The sequence below is a fragment of the Trichosurus vulpecula genome, chromosome 2, assembly GCF_011100635.1.
Source record: "Trichosurus vulpecula isolate mTriVul1 chromosome 2, mTriVul1.pri, whole genome shotgun sequence".
NCBI classification, from domain to species: domain Eukaryota; kingdom Metazoa; phylum Chordata; class Mammalia; order Diprotodontia; family Phalangeridae; genus Trichosurus; species Trichosurus vulpecula.
The window spans coordinates 238371923-238395226 of record NC_050574.1 but is presented as its reverse complement, the minus strand read 5'-3'; the positions used below and the strand labels follow the sequence as shown (position 1 = coordinate 238395226).

At 35.0% G+C, this 23304-nt stretch overlaps 1 protein-coding gene across 3 annotated transcripts in view; it reads right to left on the bottom strand.

Moving 5' to 3' along the window:
* ITPRID2 (ITPR interacting domain containing 2) overlaps positions 1–22514 on the bottom strand; it is a 45194-nt gene extending 22680 nt beyond the window's left edge. For 2 of the 3 annotated variants that reach the window (XM_036744441.1, XM_036744444.1), the window contains exons 1-8: positions 22181–22514; positions 21598–21643; positions 18348–18397; positions 17253–17309; positions 15259–15298; positions 15073–15171; positions 12806–13014; positions 11411–12102 (exon numbers count right to left, since the gene is read on the bottom strand). In XM_036744441.1, coding sequence (XP_036600336.1) covers positions 11411–12102; positions 12806–13014; positions 15073–15171; positions 15259–15298; positions 17253–17309; positions 18348–18397; positions 21598–21643; positions 22181–22394 — 1407 coding nt within the window. In that variant the 5' untranslated portion in view covers positions 22395–22514. The remainder of the gene's footprint in view (positions 1–11410; positions 12103–12805; positions 13015–15072; positions 15172–15258; positions 15299–17252; positions 17310–18347; positions 18398–21597; positions 21644–22180) is intronic. The other variant, XM_036744443.1, reaches the window with a different exon arrangement.
* Positions 22515–23304: the final 790 nt, after the last annotated feature.

Sequence of the window (23304 nt, the reverse complement as noted above, 5' to 3'; positions counted from 1 at the left end):
AGAGAAGAAACACTACGTATATGCTATGTGCCAATCACCATGTTAAGTGTTCTACAAGCATTATCTTACAACCCTGGGAGATACCTGTTTTTATTATCATCCTTATTTTACAGTTGAGAAAACCGAGGCAGATAACGGCTACATGATTTGCCCAGGGTCACATGGCTAGTAAGTGTCTGAGGCTGGAATTGACCTCAGGTTTTCCTGACTCAGGGCCAGTGCTCTAGCCACTGTGCCACCTAGCTGCCTAGGAAAAAATGTTACAGGGGCAACCCCCTTATTTTGTCCCTAATCTCCTTTTCTGGGACTTCCCAGTTAGAAACTAGACAAGACATACATGTATTCTAGGTAAAGTATGGAAACGGTAACCCTACCCTTACTGTCCACTAAAAGTTTATTGGGACTTGAGTTATCAGGGATTAAGTTAATTGTGCATCATGAAGAATTATACCTTCTAGCAGTAAATAAAAATATTTGTAAAAAAAAAAAAGTATTATTAAAAAAAGGTCTCTGGGGAAGCTACGTGGCACAGTGGATACAGCATGAGCCATGGAGTCAAGAGGATCTGGGTTCAAATCCGGCCTCAGACACTTAACACTTACTAGCTGTGTGACCCTATGTAAGTCACAACCCCAATTGCCTTACCAAAAAAAAAAGCCTCCTGTTATATTTCTTTGTGTTGCCTTACAATTTACAGTGAGCTTAAACATCTAGACAAGTTTTTTTTTTTGAATTATCAGCAACTGCCATCTAGTTACAGTTCTGTCCTCACACCAAGAACCTGTAGAAAAAAAGAGTCCCTCCAGCATACTTTGATGGATCTCTTATCAAATCTATGATCCTGTATGTATACATATTAATGCATGCATGTATTCATTCATTCAGGTACATTCAGGTACCTTGGTACTCTTTCCAAGTACAGATCATGGCCTCTATTAGTCTATTCACGGTTTTCTGCAATTACTGAATATATTCCAATAAGATAAAAAAATCTTGTCAAAACAGTAGTAGACAGGTAGCTGAGGTACAAAGGTGACAAAATGAGGTTAAATTTCTTCCCCTTTGAAAATGAGACTTGATGCCCACTCCCCACATACACTATGAAAACTTTTAACAATATAGACCTTATGAAGTATGTACTTACTTAATATATTTTGATAATTAGAGAATTACAAAGTAAAGGAAGATATCATTAAAGAACTAAATAAACATCAGCTGAATATAATGCCTAATTAAAACTTTTGTTACTATAAGGGTTTAAAAACCATACAAATCTGGCTGTAAGGAAGCTTAAGTCTTTTTTTGTCTGATTATTTATAAAATCAAATATCTTTAAAATAAATAGAACACTAATTTTAGTAACAATTTCAAAACTAATTTCATTATTTAAGGATATTTAACCTCAGTGGCCCCATCCTGTAACATTTAAATTGAAATAGTATAGAAAATTTCCACAAGGTTGATAAAGCAGGAAATATATATGTTTATATATTCTAAACAGTAGGTAAGAGCCTCTTACTACATACTGATTCTGCAGTTCTAAAGCATAGAATGTTTCTGAGGATGAGATTCATTCCAGCTTACTGTACATACTCGATATAAGAATGGCATATTTAAATCTGAATCTTAACAATATTATCTAAAAAACCACCATGTCATTAAACACGAAGTTGATTAGTAGGACGATGTAATTTAATGATATAAGAACACAAAGGTGGTTTACAATAGCTTCATCAAAATACAGAAACATAATGTTAAAAGCTAGAAGGGACCTAAAGAGATTATCTACCTATTTACCTATCCTTTTACAAAGAAGGAAACCGAAGCTTATAGAGGCAAGATGACTTGCTCAAGTGACCCTATATTGAAAAAACTAATAAATTCATCTCTATAGGACTGTACAAGGCAAAAATGTTATTACACACATATAAAAATTCATGATACTTTATCCCCTTAGAGTCTTATCTACAACAGTTCATGGTCATCTAAAATCTGGAGGATATTAGTCGCTTGAAACGATCAACTCCAAATAACATTTTCAATTAGAGAAACAAGGAAAACAGATTGAACTTTTTCCTTTTGTAAATATAAAATTTGCAGTGTTATATAACTTTTTTTTTCAAAACTGCACATAGGAAAAAGCTCAACAGGAAAGGCTTTGTTTAATTCAAAAGCCAACAAAATGCATTTTATTTTCATACTCAACAAAAGATCTATTATTAGGTTGTATTCAGGCCTAGACTTTTTTTTTTTAAGTTCGCTTTAAGTAATTTTAACTCAGCACTATAATCACAAGAAGAATGTTCCAGGAATCTCAGCTTTCAACTTAACATTACAACTTACTAAATTGTGAAATTTTGATTTTTCAATTACATAAATGCATTTCGCAAACCTTAAAGTCCTATGTAAATGCTATTATCCTTCTATTTGTAATCTATCATAAAACAGAATAACAGAATTTCTAAACAATGCATTACCTTAAATGTAATGCTGTAAATAAAACATCAATAAATAGTCTTTAAAATAGATACCTATTAAATCCCTCCCCTTCTTACAGATTCTATAACATTAAAAGAATTACTCTTCTTAAATTATTTAAAAATATCACAAATTTAAAAAATATTTAGTACCTTATTAAAGCAGAGCTAAACATAGTTAAAATGTAATTTTATGCAACATGTGCTACCACATTAAGTAAAAAATGATATGGAATGGATCTATATAATTGAAATCTTTTCTTGTTTTTGGAAAAATTTTATTACCAGCACAATTGGCTCCTCTGGTTTTAATTTTTTTTTTTTTAGTCATAGTTTATTAAGACCTCTCTCTTAACAGATGTGGTAATTGATGACAGAACTGTGTATATAGTACTTGTCACAAATTTGGATCAAAAGCTCATTACAATCTCTGGGAAAAAAGGTACTAACTTAATTTTTTTACATATGGTACTGTGTATTTATTAACTTAGTTTTTTAAAAAAAAAATCACGTGTACTTATGTCATAGCAATTTACTCTATAAAATGTACCAGAAACTACAACAGAATGAAGTAAAAAAACAATACAACCGAACACATGTAAATGTTTTTTTTTTCCTTCCAGTTTTACAGTTAATATTCATTCTGTTCATTGACAAAATGATTAGAAAAATACTGGAACATTTATATATCACTAGCAACTATCTACAGAATTTGGTTACTTTTCTAGGGCCTTCATAAACTACTAAAGAACCTCAGTAGAGTTAAACCAAAAAGGTGACCCAAAGCACAATATCAGGTTTCAATGTAATACTGATATAGAGAAAAACATCAACAACAACTATAGTTAATAAAAGCCTATTTGAAATGTTTTTACATTACATTTTTAAGGGTTCAGTTTTTTAATATAATTTGAAAGAATTTACATTTCTAACATCAAACTCCTCTTCTAACCCTAATGCTCAATCCCAAAATTAATTAGAGAACCATGGAGCTACAAGGAATCTGGAAATCGAAACACTACATAAATGCAACCCATTCTTGTTATTTGGGCAGATCACTTGAACTCAGATTCTTTATACATAAAATGAGGAGGATGGAGTGAATTGCCTTTAAGGTCCCCCTTCAGTTCTAAATCTTTAATCCTATGATCTAATCTAACCCTCTCATTTTATAGATGAAAAGGGTATATAGATATATACACATATAATATATACATATATAAAACATATATACTGTATAAATTTTATATATGAAATTACATAATTTTATATGAAAACTAAGGCTAAGAAAGGTAAAAGTAAGAGAAAACATGACACAGTGAAAAGAGTACTTTAACATGGAAGGACTTGAATTCAAATCTTGTCACTCCCACCTATCAGGTGAGTGACCTTGAACAAGTTAATTGGCTTCTTTGGCCTCAGTTTATTTATTTCTAAAATGATAGGGCAGTAACAAGTGACCTGTAGAACTCTGCTAGATCTAATTCTATGATCCTGTGAAAGTAATTTGCTCAATGTCAAAATCTAAATTTAGTAAAAAGTGTCTTGAATTTAAAGTCAGAAGACCCAAGTTAAAGTCCCAATTTTGCCATTTCCTAGTTATTGCTTCTTAAGCAAGTCACATGATTTTCTAGTTCCAAGAAACCTTGTCTACAAAACAGGCAAATTGGACTAGACGACTTCTAAAGCTTCATTCAGCTATCACATTCTGTGATTCTCTGATACTATTAGTGGCAGACAGACAATGTAGAAGACTTGGACCAAAAATGTAGGCAACAACATGCCATTTCCATCAATAGCTTCTAATCGAACTCTATCTAGTCTTATGCTTATCTCTGGTAAAAGAAGGCAATTCAAAGGTTTTGAGGAGAAAGTGGTTAAACCAGGAACACTGAAAGAATAAAAACCTAAAATCACCTACAAACCTAGAAAGTTTAAAAAATTTCCTTTCACTATTTTTAGCATCTTTTGATAGTGCCATGATAGATTCTGATAAATGTGTATTACCTCCACCAGGGTTGGGTTGAGGATGCAACACAACCATGACTTTCATCCTGTTTCAATCCTGTTCCTGAGTTTTATAAGTACTTCACAGGGAGGTAAACACAAACTATTGAAGGTCACTGTCTAGATCCCTTTACATTTCATGGATGCCAATGGAACAGAGTTATCTATTGGGACAAGTCCATCTTCTTTTCTGGTCATATATATTTTTGGATACTGTATTTTATACCACTTTGCTGAACAATTTTCTTAATATGTTATAAACTACTCATGCTCTCTATGCATCTCTCCATTGCCCTTTGGATGACCTGCAGAATCAATTCTTTGGTTGTTTTTCATGTTGTCATCAGAAAAATACTAGTGTAAACCAAAACTTGGAATCATTAGAAAACACTGCAATTTCTGAAATGCAGTTTGCCCACATAGTTGTGTTATTTTATAAATGACCTATCCTCTTAAAGAAAAAAATTAAGCCATCAAGATTATAATCAAACCACTTCTTTGTTTACTCCCTAAATTTCAACTGTTCCTTTCTTTTTCTGACAAGACAGCTTGATGGCTCTGTCTTACTTAAATGAGCAGCTATAATTTTAATCACTATTTTCTACTTACTAAAATTAGACAATTCTAATAACCAGCGAAGCAAAGGCAGGAATACAGACTCAGAACAATGACTGAATTTACGATATTCTGTTCTATGGGCTACTGAAATAAAAAAAAATTGTGTCTTATAATTTTAATTTTTTTTTTGCAAAGGAAAATGTGTAACTCCCAAATGGATCACACTATGATGAGACCCATAGTGACACCCTTTGATTAATGTGCATTTTGAATTCTTTAAAAATGCCCCCAGAAGTATTCTTTATTCGTTTTGAAACTTTCTAAAGGCTTTCAGTAGGAAAGAAGAATTCCTGTTGTCTCAATATTCTGGAATTAAAAATTCCTAATACATATAGAACATATTTATATTACTTTATAAATGACCAAATCCCCATCTCTTAAAAATAAATTCTCCCAAGACTACATATACATCACAGTGAAAGATAAACTTCAGAAAATGAACATTCTAAATTGGTATTCCAGAAGAATGGTAAAAACACTAATTGTTTTGGTTACTTATCAAAATCGTGCCCTGATTTCAACAGTATTAATTTTACATTTTAGAACATTCTTGTGTCTTCTTTTACATAGCACTATCAACAGGTGGATGTTTTAACTTTAAATTTTATCTTTTGTCAGGAATCTTTAATAAAGAGAAAACACATTTTACTGGACAAGGATAGGAAATAAGGACCGAACATCTGACTTCGGGGGTGATGGGAGGGTTTGCATCTTCTCTGCAACTTATGGTTTATAGAGTTGCTCCAAAGCATTGAGGATTTAAATGATTTCCCTATGGTCAAAGAATTAATATGCTGTTAAGAGGAAGGAACTGAACTCAGGTCTTCCTGGATTTGAGGTCAGTTTTCTACCCTCTATACCACACTGCATTTCCTGAAAAAACAAATACAGATAAATAAATAAAACCAAGGCTGCATATTTTAACAAACTGAATCAATTTAGATTTGCATCTTAAAAATCCAAAAGAAAATCTTACTACCACAAAGGTAGTATGATATTAGTGGAAAGAACATCAACTGAATTGGGAGCAAAAGTCTTGGATTCTTGTCCTGGCTCTGCATTAACTAGCAACATGACTTTTGCAAATTCACTTAATGTGTTTTTTTTCACATGCGAAGATTGGGATATGGAAATGGATGATCTGAGAGATCACATCACACTCTAAAATATCCTACAATCACCAAAAATTTTAACTTGGAAAAATACCTCCATTATACAAACTAAGACATACTTCATTTCTACAAAGAATGAGAACCTGGGAGGGCAGGGAGCTTAGCTCAAAATATTCTAACCTGTTAATTTAACAATATTTACTAAATTATCACTGTGCAGAAAATATCTTATTTTTAAAAAAGGGCAGTCTTTCTTTGTCCTGAGAAAATTTACAATCTAGATAAGAAAGCAAAATATACAATTATTTACGCTGCAAGAGGAAAATTATTATGAAGATTGTTCTATAGTAAAGTACAAAAGAATACACGATAGAACAATCGGGATTGAAACCCAAGTCTAATAAGTTTGAGTACACTAATTTTGGTAAAATAAAGTTCTGAAGTTTAGGAGGGGAAAAGTCAAAAAATGAATGTCAGCTAAATCTGTAAACAGGAGCAACTTCATTTTGAGCACACAAATATATACTGAACACATTTTACAAATGAGAGGGTCACAAATCTACACACATGGCCAATAGTTACGCCATCAGCAGCACAGCACATTCACATACTAATTCTTTGACCCTGGGCAAATCACTTGGATATAAGGAAAATATCACATAGAAACTTCTTTCACAGAGGCAGGTAAAGACAAAACAAATCTCTCTTGAAATGCACAATCAGTTAGCTCATTGTTACATAATGCTAACTCTGTGGGAGAGACTGTAGTCCCAGCTTGTCAAAGAGGCGCTGCTGATATAGGGTAATTTTCAATTTAGATCTCAATCAATCACTCATATTACTGCTCTGTTGTTTTGAAAAGTACACTGCTGTAGTAACATACTCACAATAAGCTGTCTAAGGAGAACAAAAGAAACCATAAGTAATTCTGTCATTATGAATAGACAAACCAAATAAATTTCTAATTTTGCAAGTTTCAAAAAAAAAAAGAAGTAAATATAATTTTGAATAGTTTGCAAAATACTTCCATGTAAATAAACTGGCATCCAAATTGAGAAATGGTGTCTGGGTAATTTATATGAGGCAAACAATTGCATTTTTACAGACCTGGATTAGTCTTCCCAGCTTCTTGGCTCTTTTTTCATATAATATATAGTCTCTCTTTGCTCTCAATGGCCAAGTTCTCAAAAGCCAGACTTCTTGCTGCCAAAGCTTCTCACCTCTGACCCTGGTAGTATTCCTCTCCTCTTGGTACAATGTCACTTTTAGAACTTAATGCCTTACCTAGCAACCCAAAAGCCTCTTTTCCCTCCACTGGTACTGACTGATGTTCAACTAATCTATTAAAGAGAACTGACTTACTGAAAAAGACTCTTTTGAAAGAACTCTTACTCATACTTACTGGCTGTCTTCACAGGAAGTAAGTTCCCAATAGAACTCAAAATTCAAAGGAAAGAGATTGAAAAAAGTTACAACACATTTTCATTGGGATCTAAAAGTTGCACTAGTAGGATTGTTCTCATTTCTGTCAATATGCCCCAAATCTAACTGGGAGAAAAGGAAGTAAAATAACATGCTTCCCGTCTTTATCCATTGTTTAATAAACCTTCTTTAAGGATCCCAAGGGGGTGGGGAGAGGGTGTAGAGCTTGAAAATACAGTGCTAGTCATTTTAAGTCTATAATTCAATGAACCTGAATAGCAAAATTATTCTCCCCTTTTAATTCTCCATATTTCAAATGTGTTTATGAAGCACTCAATTTAATCTAGACAAATCAAGGTTTAAGGGTATATATATATATATATATATATATATATATATATGTACTTCGAAGAAAGGAAGGTTTTCCAATTCCTTCAGATCTTACCAAAATATTTAACTTTGTAATCCTCAGTATTTTGGCTTTTTGACAATTTTACATAGAATAACAACTACAAATGTTTATACAGTGCTTGTAAGGCCCGCACAGTGCTTAGTCACAACAACCTGTAAGGTACATAGTACAAGAAATTCCTACTTTACACATGAAGACATAGGCTCTGAAAGTTTAAGTCTTATGACGAAAGTCACACAACTAGTGCCTAAGATAGCATTAAAACCCAAGAATCCTATCTATAAGTCTATTACTCTAGAATGGTGGTACACTGTTTCTCCTTATCTAGGAGCCAGCCCTAAATTCTGGATTGAGGTGAATTTTTCTGCTTTCAAAGACCAAAAAGAAGGGAGAAAAAAGAAAAAAAAAACAATTAGCAACATACCACTTAAGTGTATGGGTTCCCATTATTTGATTGAGACTCAAATTAGGGTCATCTGCTATCTTGAGAAAGGCCTCGAGGACCACCATGGTACAACAAACAGGAAAAGAGAACTGGAGTCTGGACAACCCAGTGTGAATATCACCTTTGATGTCTGAACTCCTCAGATATACTGTTGTTGGAAACTTTATAATAACTAACAAGACAGCTGATTAAGTCCTAATTGGAATAATGGATATCTTAGAACTCTCTTCTTATTCTGATCTAAGGATGCCCCTGTTTATTAAGATTCAATTCTAAGCATATTTCTTCAGTTTTGTTTTCTAATTTAAAATTTTTTTTCTGATTTAACTGAAAAGTTGCTTCAGAAAGACTAATAAATGGTTGTTCCTATATGCCCATTATAAAAAATGAACCAGTATTTATTAAGTATCTACCACGGGCCAAATACTGTACTAAGGTAGTAGGGATTAAAATGCAAAGAATAGGGATAGCTAGGTGGCACAGTGAGTAGAGCACACCCGGGAGTCAGGAGGACCTGAGTTCAAATCCGGCCTCAGACACTTGATACACTTACTAGCTGTGTGACCTTGAGCAAGTCACTTAACCCCAACTGCCCTGCCTTCCACACTCCAAAAAAAAATACAAATAGGATAATCCCTCCTCACAATGAGCTTACATTCTAGACAAGCATATTTATGTCTTTGCAGCATAAGCATATATACATATATATAATATATATACACACATATATACATATATATGTAATAAATACATATACACACATATAGTAGATACATTACTAGGTAGTTTTTGGGAGGAAAGTTATTAGGAGCTGGGGTCAAGGGGAGGAAGGGATTATCTGAAAAGGCTTTATGAATAAGATGGTGCCTAAGCTACCTCATAAAGGAAGAAAGGTGCTCTATGAAACAGAGGTAAAGAAGGAATGCATGCCAAGTATGGAGGATGGCAATGCAAAGAGATGGAAAAGGGAGACTGGGATATCATTAGAGAGGAACCAGAGAGAATAAGTTTGGCTAGACTATAAACATTGAGAAGTTACAATTTTATCCTAGCAGAGATAGGAAGCCACTGGAATTGGTAAAGTAGGGAAGCTGCATGGTCAGAACTAAGCTTAGGGAAAATAACTTTTGCAGCAGTGTGCAGCATGGACTGGAGTGGTGAGAGACTTGAGTTGGGGAAACCAATTAGATTATTTCAATCTAAGCAAGAGATGACAAAGACCTGAACTAAGGTGGTAGCTACTTGAATAAAGAAAAGGGGTTGAATGGAAGAGATGTTTGGAAGGCAAGGTAGAAAACAAGCAAGAATTGGCAGCTGACTAGAAATGTGAACTGAGGGAGGATAAAGAATCAAAGATAACCAAGATTATAAAGCAGAGACATTGGAAGGATGATAATGCCTTGGACAAAAACATTTACATTTGCAAGAAGGGAGAGTTTAGAGTAAAAGATAATAAATTTAAGATGTCTCAAAGTCTGAAATGTTTAATTTATACATTCAGTGCAAAATGTCTAATAATGCAACTGGTGATGCAGGACTGAAACTCAGAGGAGAGACTGAGACTGGCAATTTCTAGTAGTCACTTGATTACTGGGACTGCACATTACTCCCTCCCAGCAATGGTTATTGTACTGAAAGATCTCAAAGTTCCAAGTTTAGAATGTTTATCAAGTAGCAGTGATCCTTACCTATATGCTAAATAAGACATCTGTAATTTAAATTACAATTAAATAATTGTAATAAATAATAAAGTTGTAAAAAAAAATACCATGGTCAATATTTAAGGTTCTATGTTACTTTACGACAAGAGACTAAAAGAAATATGCTACTGCAAATAGTCTGTATGCCATCAAATTATTGTAAAGGAAACAGTACATTCAAATCTTAGCAGGTGAACATTGCATTTTAAAGACTATTTTAATATGGAAAACAAATTGTTATTTTAAAAAAGGATTGACTAAAGCAGGGTGGAATTTACTTTAGATTAACATCTTTTTCAAAAGCATTCTACTTTAAGGACAAATTATAATGCGATATTAAATTTCAGAAGAAATTAGATAAGCCTCCCCCCTCCATAAACACAAAATTTGTAAAATCAGAGTAAGTTAGAATCTTTTGGTGGGCTACCTTTAAGTTAATAGAAATGGAAGAAACTATACAAATGCAAGAAAATCAGATGATACCAAATTTTTTGATTTCTACAGATCACTCTGCATGATCCATTAATGAAGCTTTCCAAAGATCAAGAAATCATTAATCAACAAACATTTATTAATGCTACTATACTTGAGGCACTGTGCTAGGAATACAAAGGAAAATAAACAGCTTCTACTCTCAAGGAGTTTACGTTCTCTCAGTAACTTAAGAGGTTACTAGTTCTTGCTATTCAAAGCAAGCTCATCTAAGCTTTTTCAAATCAGATCAAATTAATCTTTTAGTCATATCCAATTCTGCTACACTAGATGCATAATTAACCCTAATCAGAACTGTAAGGTAAAATTTTTTAATGCCTATTGTCTCCCTTTTTCTATGTATATTTTACCTTCTTTCCAAAGACCCAATATCATCATGTTCTGTTTCCACATACCTCCAACAAAACCTGTTCTCAGGTTCTTCATTCATACTAATACATATACGCATATGTATTATATGTATTTTGTATGCACGTGTGTGCATACAAAATCACACCTACACCAGGAAATGGTCATTTATTTCACCTTTGAATAAGACAAATTTTTTTTTTTAATACCAACACTGTCAAAACCTGAAAGGCTTAATTTTTTTTTCCATTCATCCAGCTAGGTTTCATTTTATAAATGCTTTGGTTTATATGAATTAGAGGGAATTAATGACTGATTTTTTTTTTTTAAGAAAATTGCACATCACTTGAACACAGTTCCGGTATTTTTGTACTTACCTCTTCCATTTCAAAGGAGTCCTTTTGTGATGTCATTATGTTCTTTAAGGATGGGTTTGGTATTGGTACACATGGTTCTTTATCTGGTGTAGATATATGTACATTTTTCAGCTCACTGCTGCTTTCTATCTCACTACTGCTGGATATGATGAAGTCACTATTCAAATTAGAGTCTATAATGCCAGATTTTTCACCTTGTCTAATTTCATGACTTTCAGATTCCTTATTTTGACCATCTTCCGTTCCTTGGTTTAAATTACTACTTACTTCATCAGAAAGTCTTTCAATGTTAACACTGCCCATGTTTGTTGGATTACCAGATACCTCTTCTTTCACTGTGGCCAACAAAGGTGAACTATCTTTCTTTTTTACATTTTTGGGTGATTTTTGATCACTTTTAATGCCATTTTCTTCAGTCCATGGAACACTTGAAATTTTTCCCTTTTCAGCAGCTGGGGATGGGGTACTTTCTCCTGCTAGTTGATTCCCACATAAATTCAGTTTTGATAGTGTTTTCATTAATCGACTTGCAGTGTTACTTCGAGTTAAAGGTGGAGGGGCATCTGTCTCCTTGTTAGAGATGACAGAAGACATACTACCAATTCTCTGCAATGGAGTCCCAGAGACTTGAGAATATAAAGAAGAAAAAGCATTGGCCACAGTAGTAAGCACTTCAATTTGACGAAAACGGCCTACATGAAGACAAAAATGAATTTAAATTTGTGACATGTTATATTAAATAAGAAAAACTCTCAATCCTTTCTTTTTTCTAATCTGAGTTTCATATAGTTTATATTTGCACGTTTATGAATAGAATGTATTAGCACAAAGCACAGAATTTATCAGTTTTTGACATGACAAAGCAAAGCAAATATAAAATGGCAACAGAGTGTATGTTTGTAAGGTATACATGGCAGATTTTTATTTTCCTATTGAATATTTAGAGAATATAAAAGGAAGCACAAAGACAATGAGTTTAAGTGATTAAGGAAAACTGCAAAAATTTTAGACTATGATTTCATCTAATGATTACAATGGCCCCTCTCCCACCTCTCATTTCCAAAACTAAAACACAACCGGCAAATTTGAACTACAACTGGTAAGTTTCTTGCAAGTAAATTATTCTTGGTAATATCAATACAGGTTGTGTAAGTATACCTTATTTTTGAGAGACACACACATAATGAGTTTGATAAATTAATTACAGGAATCCAAGTCAGACCATCATTTTTTATTAGAGAATAAAAAGTTACTCAAAAAATTATTTATGATTTTAAATATAAACATTTCATTCAAGTACATTTGTAGTACTATTCTTGAAGAATGAGGATGTTTAAACAACTATTTACTGTGACTGCAAAATCATAACTTGTTCCATTAAAAAAAAAAACTTACTTGTTAAAGCAAAATTTGGGTTTTCCACTTCCATCCGCTGCATTTGAGCACTTAAAAATACTTTAATATCTATCCCTCTGGCAAATGATGATGAATTAAAAAACCTTGATGGAATTTTAGAAGCAATATCTGGTTCATCTCGTCCAAATCCAAGATTGTAAAGAATTTCTTCAGGATCTTCTTCATAAAGTTCCAGCAGTTCTGAAACACTATGAAGGGGGAATGGGGGTAGGGAGGGAAGTAAAATGAAGCAAAATGCAAAGACAAAAAAATCACAAACAACTGACTTCATACACAAGTTAAAAACTAATACAATCTATCCCTGTTTTTCTAAGATTTAAAAATAAAAAGTATAATAAAATATGTTTTTTCTTTGCAGCTATTATCTGTTTAAGCTGTTATCCATTTTGGTGTTAATAAGGCATAATACCTAACAAAGAGTCGTTACATTCAAGGAATTAGTTAGAAAGTTGACTAAATAGCCTTAAAAAAAATAACCAATCAACACAATTCTAAAAGAATAAATACTCACCTTATTGACTTTGTCATTTTAGTGGATTTCCACTAAAGAAAAGTAGTTGTTTTCCCTTCCTCCCTCTTCCCCCTTCCCCTCCCCCAGGTGGGAAGGAAAGGGAAGTTTTGAGAAAACAAAGTAAAAGTCAAGCTATGGAAGAAATTTCTTCATTAGGAAGGAAACAAAAAGAGCCTATGAAACTTAAAGAACTCTTATGCCAAGAGATATAGAGCTTTTTTTTTTTTTTTTTGCTTTCCTTCAGGTTTTATCATCTTTTCTATTCTAGCGAGACAATACAGATAGGAGTGGACAAATATAGTAAGATAGGGAGGGGCCTGAATCCTTTAAGCAATTCAGCTCAGGCAATGGAAGCTGTGAGATATGGACAACAGCATATAATAAAAAAGGTAGTTTCAATGAAACACATATCATCCCTCCACTCTGCTCCCATTGGTAATCCAAGATACCACCTTGGCCTATGGGAAAAATGATTTATTATAATGTTCAGAAAAAATTATTATACTGTTTAAATCCAATTTTATATAATCTGCACCTAGAATGCTGCCTGAACCCAGTAACTCTAGGAATGCTACAGATGGCTACAAGTTATTTTGCATTCCCCTAGGCTGTGGATCCACCCAAAGTATTCTTGTTTTAAGTTACCACACCCAGGACTTGTTTAGGATCCACCAAAGCTTGTGTTTTGGTTTTGTCCAAATTTTATTAAACGTTTCTATTTTCTAATATCCATCTCAATCTACCTTGCTTTCAAGTTGTCCTCTAGGCAAAAACTGCGTAAGTGCATACATGTGATTCATGTGGAAGTATACTTGCAAAAATCCTACATAATATAAACTTTTCAGAACCTGCAGAGGAGCCACCCTTTCTTTCCAACTCACTTCCTCACGTGCTCTTTTGCTCTGCACATGCTCTCTGTCTCTTCCCCTCCCCCCACCTCACCCCCTCAATTTCTTTCTAAAACTATTTCAGATTCTGGGACTTGTTCTTGTAAACAACAGGGCAGAAAGAGTAACAAATTTGAAAACTTTGGAGGACTTGAAGTTATTATCAGAGTATTCTGAAATTCCAATTCAGGAGATTTTTAGAAAATATATAGATTTATTCTAATTCAAATTGGTTCATGATAAATGTGTGTGGTTTGCAGAACTTCAGTTTAGCTAAATTTTAAAAATTATTATATGGGTTTGGTTCTAGGTTCAGCAAGTTAGTAAAGTTTATTCTGTATTTTGCTTCATATGAGTACAGTCTATTTCATACTATTCCCTCCTATTCTACTATGAAATTCTTACTTCCCTTTATACCAAGGCTTATCCTAAGGCCCAAAATTCCCAAAGGCTCCATGAATAGATTTCAAGGGGTCTGTGAACTTAAATGTAACTGAATTTAATTGAAATTTAGCATTGTCTTCAATCATGTAAACACTGTTATTCTGAGAAATGGTCCATAGGCTTCACTAGACTGCCAAAGCAGTCCATGACAAACAAAAAAAGGCTAGGAACCCCTGGCTTTACAAGGTCCTTCAGAGCTCAATTCAACCACTGTGACACAGAGAGTTATTTTTTTTTTGTTTTAAATTATTTTAAAAGCACAATTAAAACAATAAATTTTGGCTGAAACCGGAAAATGAAATATTTTTAATTTGATTTGGTTATGCTAGGAAGACAATTCAGTAGGGAAGGAAGGAACCCATGACACAATTTAATTCCATATAATTTTAAAATACTTGAGTTACCTTGATACGGTTCCACTACTTTTTCCAGAGCCAGTAGAATTCATACTTCTCCCCTTCTGATGAAATTGAAGTCGTCTTTCCTTAGCCAAGACACTACTGCTGTGAATATAAACAAACTACATCAAACTTTACTTTTCGTAATGCCTTTTATTGTTTTAATGAGAGAAAGTCAAACAAAGCACATACCAGGGTTCAGTTTGAGCATCACCTTCATGTAGTTGGTTAGCTGCAGAAAGAAAAAAATGCATAAAAATGTTTACTAGTCATGATTACTATGATATAGTACATATGAAAGTAAATTAGCTACAGGAACACTAGTGCCCTAGATTCCAAATTCTCATCTTGGCTGGCAATCTGCATACCATTAGGCATAATGCAGAGATAAGATGAGAGTCACATGTTTCTTATATATTCCATTTTAGTGTTTGAATTAAGAAGGAAAAAATCCCTAAAACCCGAATTCCTTTACATAATCATTTGGAATAAATGAATTTGGTTATACAGTACATATTATAAATGGTCCTAATGGGCTAATTAGAAACTACTGGCAACAGAAATATAAAAATAATACCTAAAAAGGGGATGGGGGAGTGTTTAGCTCTCATTCCTCAATATAACCAAGAACATTTATATTCCTAACACACTTTTTCTGAAAGGCTAAAAAGTTAACTACTTAAAGCAACCAATTTTTCCTATATAACACACTATTATATATGTGCTATTGATTCTGACAGTACAATTTTTTTTAATATAGCTCTTTCATTTTACAAAAATAAGAAAAAATTTATATATGATTCAATGATTCAATTCACCAAGCATGCATTAAATAGCTATTTTACCTGTTTCTTAAATTTTTACATACATGTGAAATAAAACACTTAATAAAAAATGCTTAGCAATATGCATTTCAGCCAACTATTCATTTTCCATTTCTGGTTTAGCTATTTCATTATTAATATAACCAAGGAAATATTTGCATGAAGAGAACAAGTGTTAAACTTAAAAAAAAAAATACAACTTTGGATCCTTATGAAATCATTCAATTCTGAGAAACTGCTAAAACCAGTGACAAAAGTGTCTTCTTATTCTCAATAATAATTTGCATTTTTACAAGGGATTTTTTAATACAACTTTCAATTTACTGATAGGTAGCAATAAACTCAAGTTCACTGAAAAAAATAAGTACTTCAGAACATATCAACAAAAATAACATCTTGAGAAATTATTCTATAGTTCTCATTCTTAATTGAAACCACATTAGGCTAGGTAGATTATTTTAAATCAATCAAAGATTAAGGGTATTACTTACTTGGATGAGTATAATGGTTTTATTACCTTAGTACAATTTAAAACTCTGAATAACTGTCTTTAGCCACGAGTAAGCAGCACAAAGGTAATTACATAATAACAATGATAGCTACTATCAATAATGTGATATTCGACATGAAAAAATACAAAAGGAGAGCAATAAAACCTAAAAACAACTAAAAACTTCTCCACTAAAATAAGCATTTACTCCTAAAACAACCAAACCATTTTTAATCTAGTCAATTTTGCTCTCAACAGAAAGAAATAATTTGAAAATTGTAGCATTATTAGCACACTAATAAAGAACTAATATAGTCAATGACTGGTTTCCCCATTGTTAAGTTCTAATAAATCCCTGTCCTAGTTCTATAATCTTTTGAAAGGGGGTAGGGGGAAGAGAAAAGAAAAAAAAAATCTGCATTGTCACAAAAACAGTTGATAATAACAAGCAGCAGCTGCCAGCTTGATCTTAGCTTACTTCATACTAAAATCAGCTTCAACTTGTTTTTTCCAAAGTACATCTATTTTAGTTTCCTTCTCTCAGCACCACTCTTCTCTCAGTTATTTCTGCATTCTTTCTATACAAAATTTAAGCATGGTACCCAAGGAATATGGAAAATTCAGGTTTTTTTCCACAAGCTTTCTTATACTAATCCTACATGCTATGACTAGAGCATCAGAGCACACAGGAAAGATCTTGGCAGATAAGTCCAAGTAGTTTTTAATATAACTAAATTTAGCTCATTGGATAGCCAACTCCAAAGTACATTCAATTTCCTCACCATTAAGGGAAAAAAAGTTTTGTCAGAATGATATATCGGATTTAAAAGCGTATTTATTGCCTTCAAATCACACAATTCTTGCAAACATACCCTCAGCTCCCAAAGACAAGTCATCTTCAAAACTTCCTCCATTTTTCACAAGAACACCTGAAAATTAACATTTGAGAATTCAGAAAACTTAGTATTGTGTTTTCTTTCCCAAACAGCAAGGTGAAACTCTAGTTAAATATTTACAGTTATATTTAACCAAGCAAATTTGTAAAATATAGTGAAATATTTCAGACCCTGAAATTACTCAGATATCTCTACTGAAATCACATAATGAAAAGCTCTAGAAAACCGGAAAAAAAGATTTATAATAATAATTTGTACTCACATTAAATTTTCACAGATCCACCTACAAGCTAATTAAACTTGCTATTTTTTGATGAGGTTTAATTAGGTAACATCTTATCTAGGAGTTTCATTGAAAACCACATCCTAGAGCAGTCATTCTTCCTTCACTCTCATATTAAAACCCAGGAGCTCAAGCTAGATCTGCTGATACTGTACGTGCTTTTTATTAGCCCTGTAACTACCTGAACATTCTTGTACTTTGAACTTTAAAGTTCTGTTTTGCACAGGTGGTAAGTTTTCAGGTGCGGCAAGTTAAGTATAAGCAAAGAAATATTTAATTATTATATCAAGGGTTACCCAGTCCATTCAACACAAATACTTATTACTACTGCTAAATTCCTACCATATCTAATCATATCAGAAAACTAAGATTTATAAATGCAAAAGAGGCGAGTTTCATGAAATATTTGCTTTTACCGCTTACAATAGGTAAGTTCTTCTCATTTAGACTGAGGGAAAACTTTTTTTTAATCTTTTTTTTGTGTTCTTGTTGGTTCCCCCCCCACCCCCCGCCCCTGGGCAGGGCAATTGGGGTTAAGTGACTTGCCCAAGATCACACAGCTAGTACACCTGTCAAGTGCCTGAGGCTGCATTTGAACTCAGGTCCTCCGGACTCTAGGGTGTGCTCCACTCACTGCACCACCTAGCTGCCCCCCTAAGGAAAACTTTTTATCTGTATCTGCAAACTTTATATATTTGCATTTGACTTAAATATACACTTTTAATCCAAAATAAAATAGAGCAGAAACCACATTTTAAAAATGATATTGACAAGTTACTTTCTCTTACCCTTGAGTGTAATATTGCTCTGCTCATCTAGTGATGCTCCCAAAGGTGTTCTGAAACCACACAACACACATAACTGTCTTAATTCTTTAAAATATTGTTCCTTTACATACTTCCTTAATAGGCTATATAATAACAAGTTTAAAACCAAAGTTTCACACTCTTCCTAGAACATACACAAAGAATGAAAACTGATTACATGAGTAAATCTCAAAGAATTAAAAAATTATTTATTGCAAAAACAGTTCACTAAGACAGGTTCAACTGTCATCGATCAAGAGCAAGAACTGTATTACTGACATAGCTTGACGTTCTTTTAAAAATATTAGACTAGCCTTCCCAAAATAAAAAACCAGAGTTGAAGTAAATCAAAATTATTTATGTCAGAAACTTAAAGAAAATCTGACACTACTAAACAAGTCCCAATCTTCTTAAATTTCATTTGTTTTTCTAGGTCTAACATTTTATGAATCCCTGTCTTCCTGTCCTCCCTCTCCCCAAAAACTTCCCACATTTTTTTCATATTTGTTAGACTTCAAGAATGACTACCAAAAAAAATCAAAACACAAATCTGTTAAAGCTTCTAAAGTTCACACCTCAGTATGAGGTAGGAACAAATAACTGAAAGACTATTTTTATTATTATCATTATTAACTATTTTAAAGGGTACTTCAGAAATCTTGCGTATTAACATTAAAATCTACACACAACTAACCACTGCTAATACGATCTCTGTTCATAAGAATGTGTTGTCTTAGTTTGTTAAAGCCAGATGAATTGGAAATTTCTTTTTTGAAAAAGAAAAATATTTTTACACTTAAAATCAGTATGAAACATTTCAAAAGTAAATCATAGCATGAGACTTGCGGTTTGCTTTGTAACAGAACTTTTATCTTAAATGAAAGTTGTCCTTCTGAAGTAATTTATAGAGTTGCTGTAAATCTAACAGTCAACTGAAGAGAAAAAAAAAACCAAAACAAAAATAAAATCTCAAAATGTTAAGTGTATCGGAATACAGATCAAGCAAATTCAATGCTTTCTGTGGTAAAGAATTTGCAAAAATAAAGTTACTTATCTCAATAAAACTTTGGGAACTATGGGATTTTTCTTATATGTTAAAACATCTAATTGTGTGTGGTTCATTTTAACAATTATAATTACTTCCCAATGCTCAGATATATTGGCAATTATTTCTGTGGATGCCAATACCTGTTACACTGTTACATGCACCTAACAGTAAATGGCAAAAAAAAACCCAAACAGCATAATTAAGTCTTCCAAAAACCCTCTTTGGCTTCTGTGACAAGCAATTAGAGGGTAATTTAGCCAATTTATGTCTAATCTGAACAACTCTTGCTTCCCCTTCCCACGAAAAATAAAATGGTAATTAAAATAAAGATAGGACTTAAGAAAAGTGTCGATTTTGAAAATTCTAATAGAATGATACATACAGATAAGTTTGCAAAAAGATTTTACATAACACATAAAATAAAAATACCATATTCAAGGTTGTATTACACATAGTCCACCCATTCAGGGTGAAAAAACCCAAAAACTCAGTTTAAGAGGCTACCTCAAAACTCTGTTTTCTCCAAAGAGATGCTACTTTAATACCTCCTCCTAGGCAGCTAAATCTATGACAGTATTACCAACCTTAGTGAAACTTCTTATCTTTTAGCTTTCACAAGTAAAAAAGAATGTATTTGTACCCAACAAGTGTGACTGCAAGGAAGGAGAAGAATGAGATCTAAGAGGGAAAAAAGACTGAAAATCAGTCTAGAATGAATGGCATACTAACTAGTCCAAGGATTTTCATGAAAGGTTAAATACTTAAGACTCGAAACACTTTTCGGTTGCATCTATTTTAAAGGCTGCAATTTAAAAACCAAAAATATTGACTCTTACTTCCTATGTAATCATATCCTACCTACAAATGCTTCAACTCTGCAAATCAGTTAACAAGGTACAATTCCTTTTTTTGCTGTTACCAAAGAAATACATTTTCTATACGCACATTTATGTTCAAGCAATAAAATTTAAGAATATTCTTTTAAAAGCTAAAATATCTTTGAGATTCTCAAAAAAAAAAGAAATATAAGAAATAACAATCCTGCAATTAAAACCGGAGACTGAATATTTTAAAAAGCTATACGAGAAAATATCATTATCCACAACAATTATAGTCATAATCAGAAGTGAATAAAAGTAAATTCACTGAATTTCATGGTCTTTTTCTCAAGAATCACCAAATATACTTACACAAATCTTCCATTCAAATGTAAAATATCAACTAAGCTTTAACACCATTAACAAATTAGAGCCTCACTATCAAGTTAAGCAGGTGTAAGACAAATGAAATCGCCTTATAACCAGGCACAATTTTCCTACTGACAGAGACTGGATTGAATGATCTTTAAAGTGCCTAACTCTAGATTTTATGATTGAGTCACAAAATCTTGCTTTTTTTTTAAAAATTAAACTCCATGGTTAAAAAGTGCTTAGAGATTCTAAGGTACTTATCAAAAATGGCATCAAAAATGTCAGGATTTCATCTGCCTTTAAGGAAGAAAAATAAACTGAAGAGGACATTCTCAGAGGAAAATATTTTCTTTAAGAAAATGTCATCAGCTGCCTAAGCTGGAAATACTAAAATGATCCTTGACACAAGGTGCTCTGAAGCTAAAGGTTCAATAAACCTTAAACAAGTAACCTGCAAAAAAATTAAAATATAAAAAAGCCAACTTTACAGGAGCCAAACTTACAAACAAATGTGCTTCACCTAATGTACCTTATCAAAACATTTTTCACCATTGCAGAAGAGTATAATTAAATTACTTCAGAGCACCAAATGCCTTCAAGGTGCTGTTTTCTTTCAGTGCCAGTGACATGGATAAATCCATGCTCCAAATACAAAACTACAAGAAGAAACTTGCTCTAATGAGTTTCCAAAACATAGTGGAGGCAGAGAAATTTAACTATAGTCTGCTTCAGTATGTACTCAAGGAAGCACTGTACAAGTTTGCATCAGTGATCTTGTGAAAAACATCGAACTGTGAAGTTTCCTTCAAATAAAGTGATAGTTCCTTTCAAGATCAACACAAGGGATGAGTAAAGGTTCCACGGAAAAGTGACACAACTTACAAAAATCAGTCACGGCTGTTTGGACTTAAAGCTGAGAATCAAGAGAAGATGGGCAAGCGGACAGTCCCTTTGGGGGCTCTTCTTCCTTTCTCTCTTATTAAAATTGACTTACCGACAGTCCTTGAGCCATATAGCGATCTTTTCATTTGGAACGTTTCCTATGAAACAAAGAGTCGGGGAGGCAGATCATTAGTACTAAGATACTTTCCATCCAATGAGAAAGTCCCAAACTGCTCTTATTTAGACACGATTAGCTGCGCATCAAAATGAAGCATTAAAAAAAAAAAATCAGCTCTCCATCTCCGAGGCTAGGAGTCTCAAAATTGACTTGTGTTTACTTTGACTACTCCTCGGTCAACAGAGGGCAACCGAAGCATTTTAAGTTACAAAATGCCTTTTTTTTTAAGTCCCCCCCCCCCACCCTTTCCTTACGAACCTTATCAATGAAGGGTTGCCTCACCGTCCAGGGGAGTGGGGGTGTCTGGGTGTCCCGGAGGGGTAGTTTGGAGGCGGGGGGGGGGGCTGAATTCAAAGAGTTGGATGGTTACTCCCAAGCAGGCCCCCTCCCTAGCAGAAATGAAAGTCCCTGCCTGTAAACATACGGACACACAGACGGACTAATGGACGGACGGACAGACCCACAGATAAATAGACAGACGGGCGGGCCGACAGCCGGACGCACGGACGGGCCTGACCTCGCTCTGCAGCCGGGGGCAGCTTCTCTCCGGCCAGGTCCGCGTCGTCCTCGTCGTCGTCCTCCTGCGTGGCTTCGGTGGAGAGCTCCTCCGTCTCCGACGCCTGCCAGGAGTCCCGGCACTTGGCCCAGGCCTTCCTCTTTCGGCTCGCCACTTGCCACTCCAGCACCTCCTCCTCCGAGACGGACGCCGCCACCGCCGAGGGCTTCTCCATCCCGGCCCCGGGGCGCGCCGGGGGCTCCGGGGGCTCGGGCTGAGCGGCCCCCGCCCCACCGCCGTCAACCTGGCAAAGACAGCCCGGCGGGGGAGCCCCCGGCCCTGCTGTCAGCGCGGGGCCGGGAGGAGGAGGAGAAGGAGAGGGAGGCGGAGGAGGAGGAGGAGGAGGAGGTGGGGACTGGGAAGGGAGGGAGGGAAGGAGGGAGGGGCGGGAGGAGGGAGGGGGCGGGCAGGAGAAGTTTCACATGAAGCCGGCGGAGGCAGCGGCGGCCGGAGGCCGGAGCTCAACTTCAAAACAGCTGCGCCGCCCCGGCCCCCGCGGACCACCCCCCCCCGCCCCCCGCCCCTCCCCCCGACCCCCCGACCCTCCTCCCCGGGCTGACGCGGCAGCTCGGAGCGAGGCTCGCGCGGCCCCAGGGGCTGCGGCTGATGGTGCTGTGGCGGCCGCAGCCGCGGGCCTGGCGTCAGCGCGTCCCTCCCCGGCGTCTCCACGCCCCTTTCCGGCCCATATAAAAGCAAGCGCGCGCGTGCGCCGAGGGGTGGTGCTGAGCGGGAAGGGAGGTGGGCACGGTAGCTGCCGAGGCCACCGTCTGAGTGCCCGTCACTGGCATTGCACTTCTGCTCCGGGGTGTTGGCTGTGAAGCTGGCAGAGAGGCTGCCCCGGACTTGGAGCTCATCTGGTGCACACCTTATTTATTTTTACGAATGAGGAAACTGAGGCCCAGGGATTAAGTAACTTGTCCAAGGCTTCACCTTCAAAAAGACGGAGCATGGAATCTAGCCAAAGGTCTTCAACTCCAAACCTAGGCTGCTTTGCCCCCTTACCGCACCTGGGATGAGGGGTGGGGTCGGGGAAACAAGCAATCTTCTGCCCTGTCCTCCCCGTCTAATAAAAACATAATCCATTT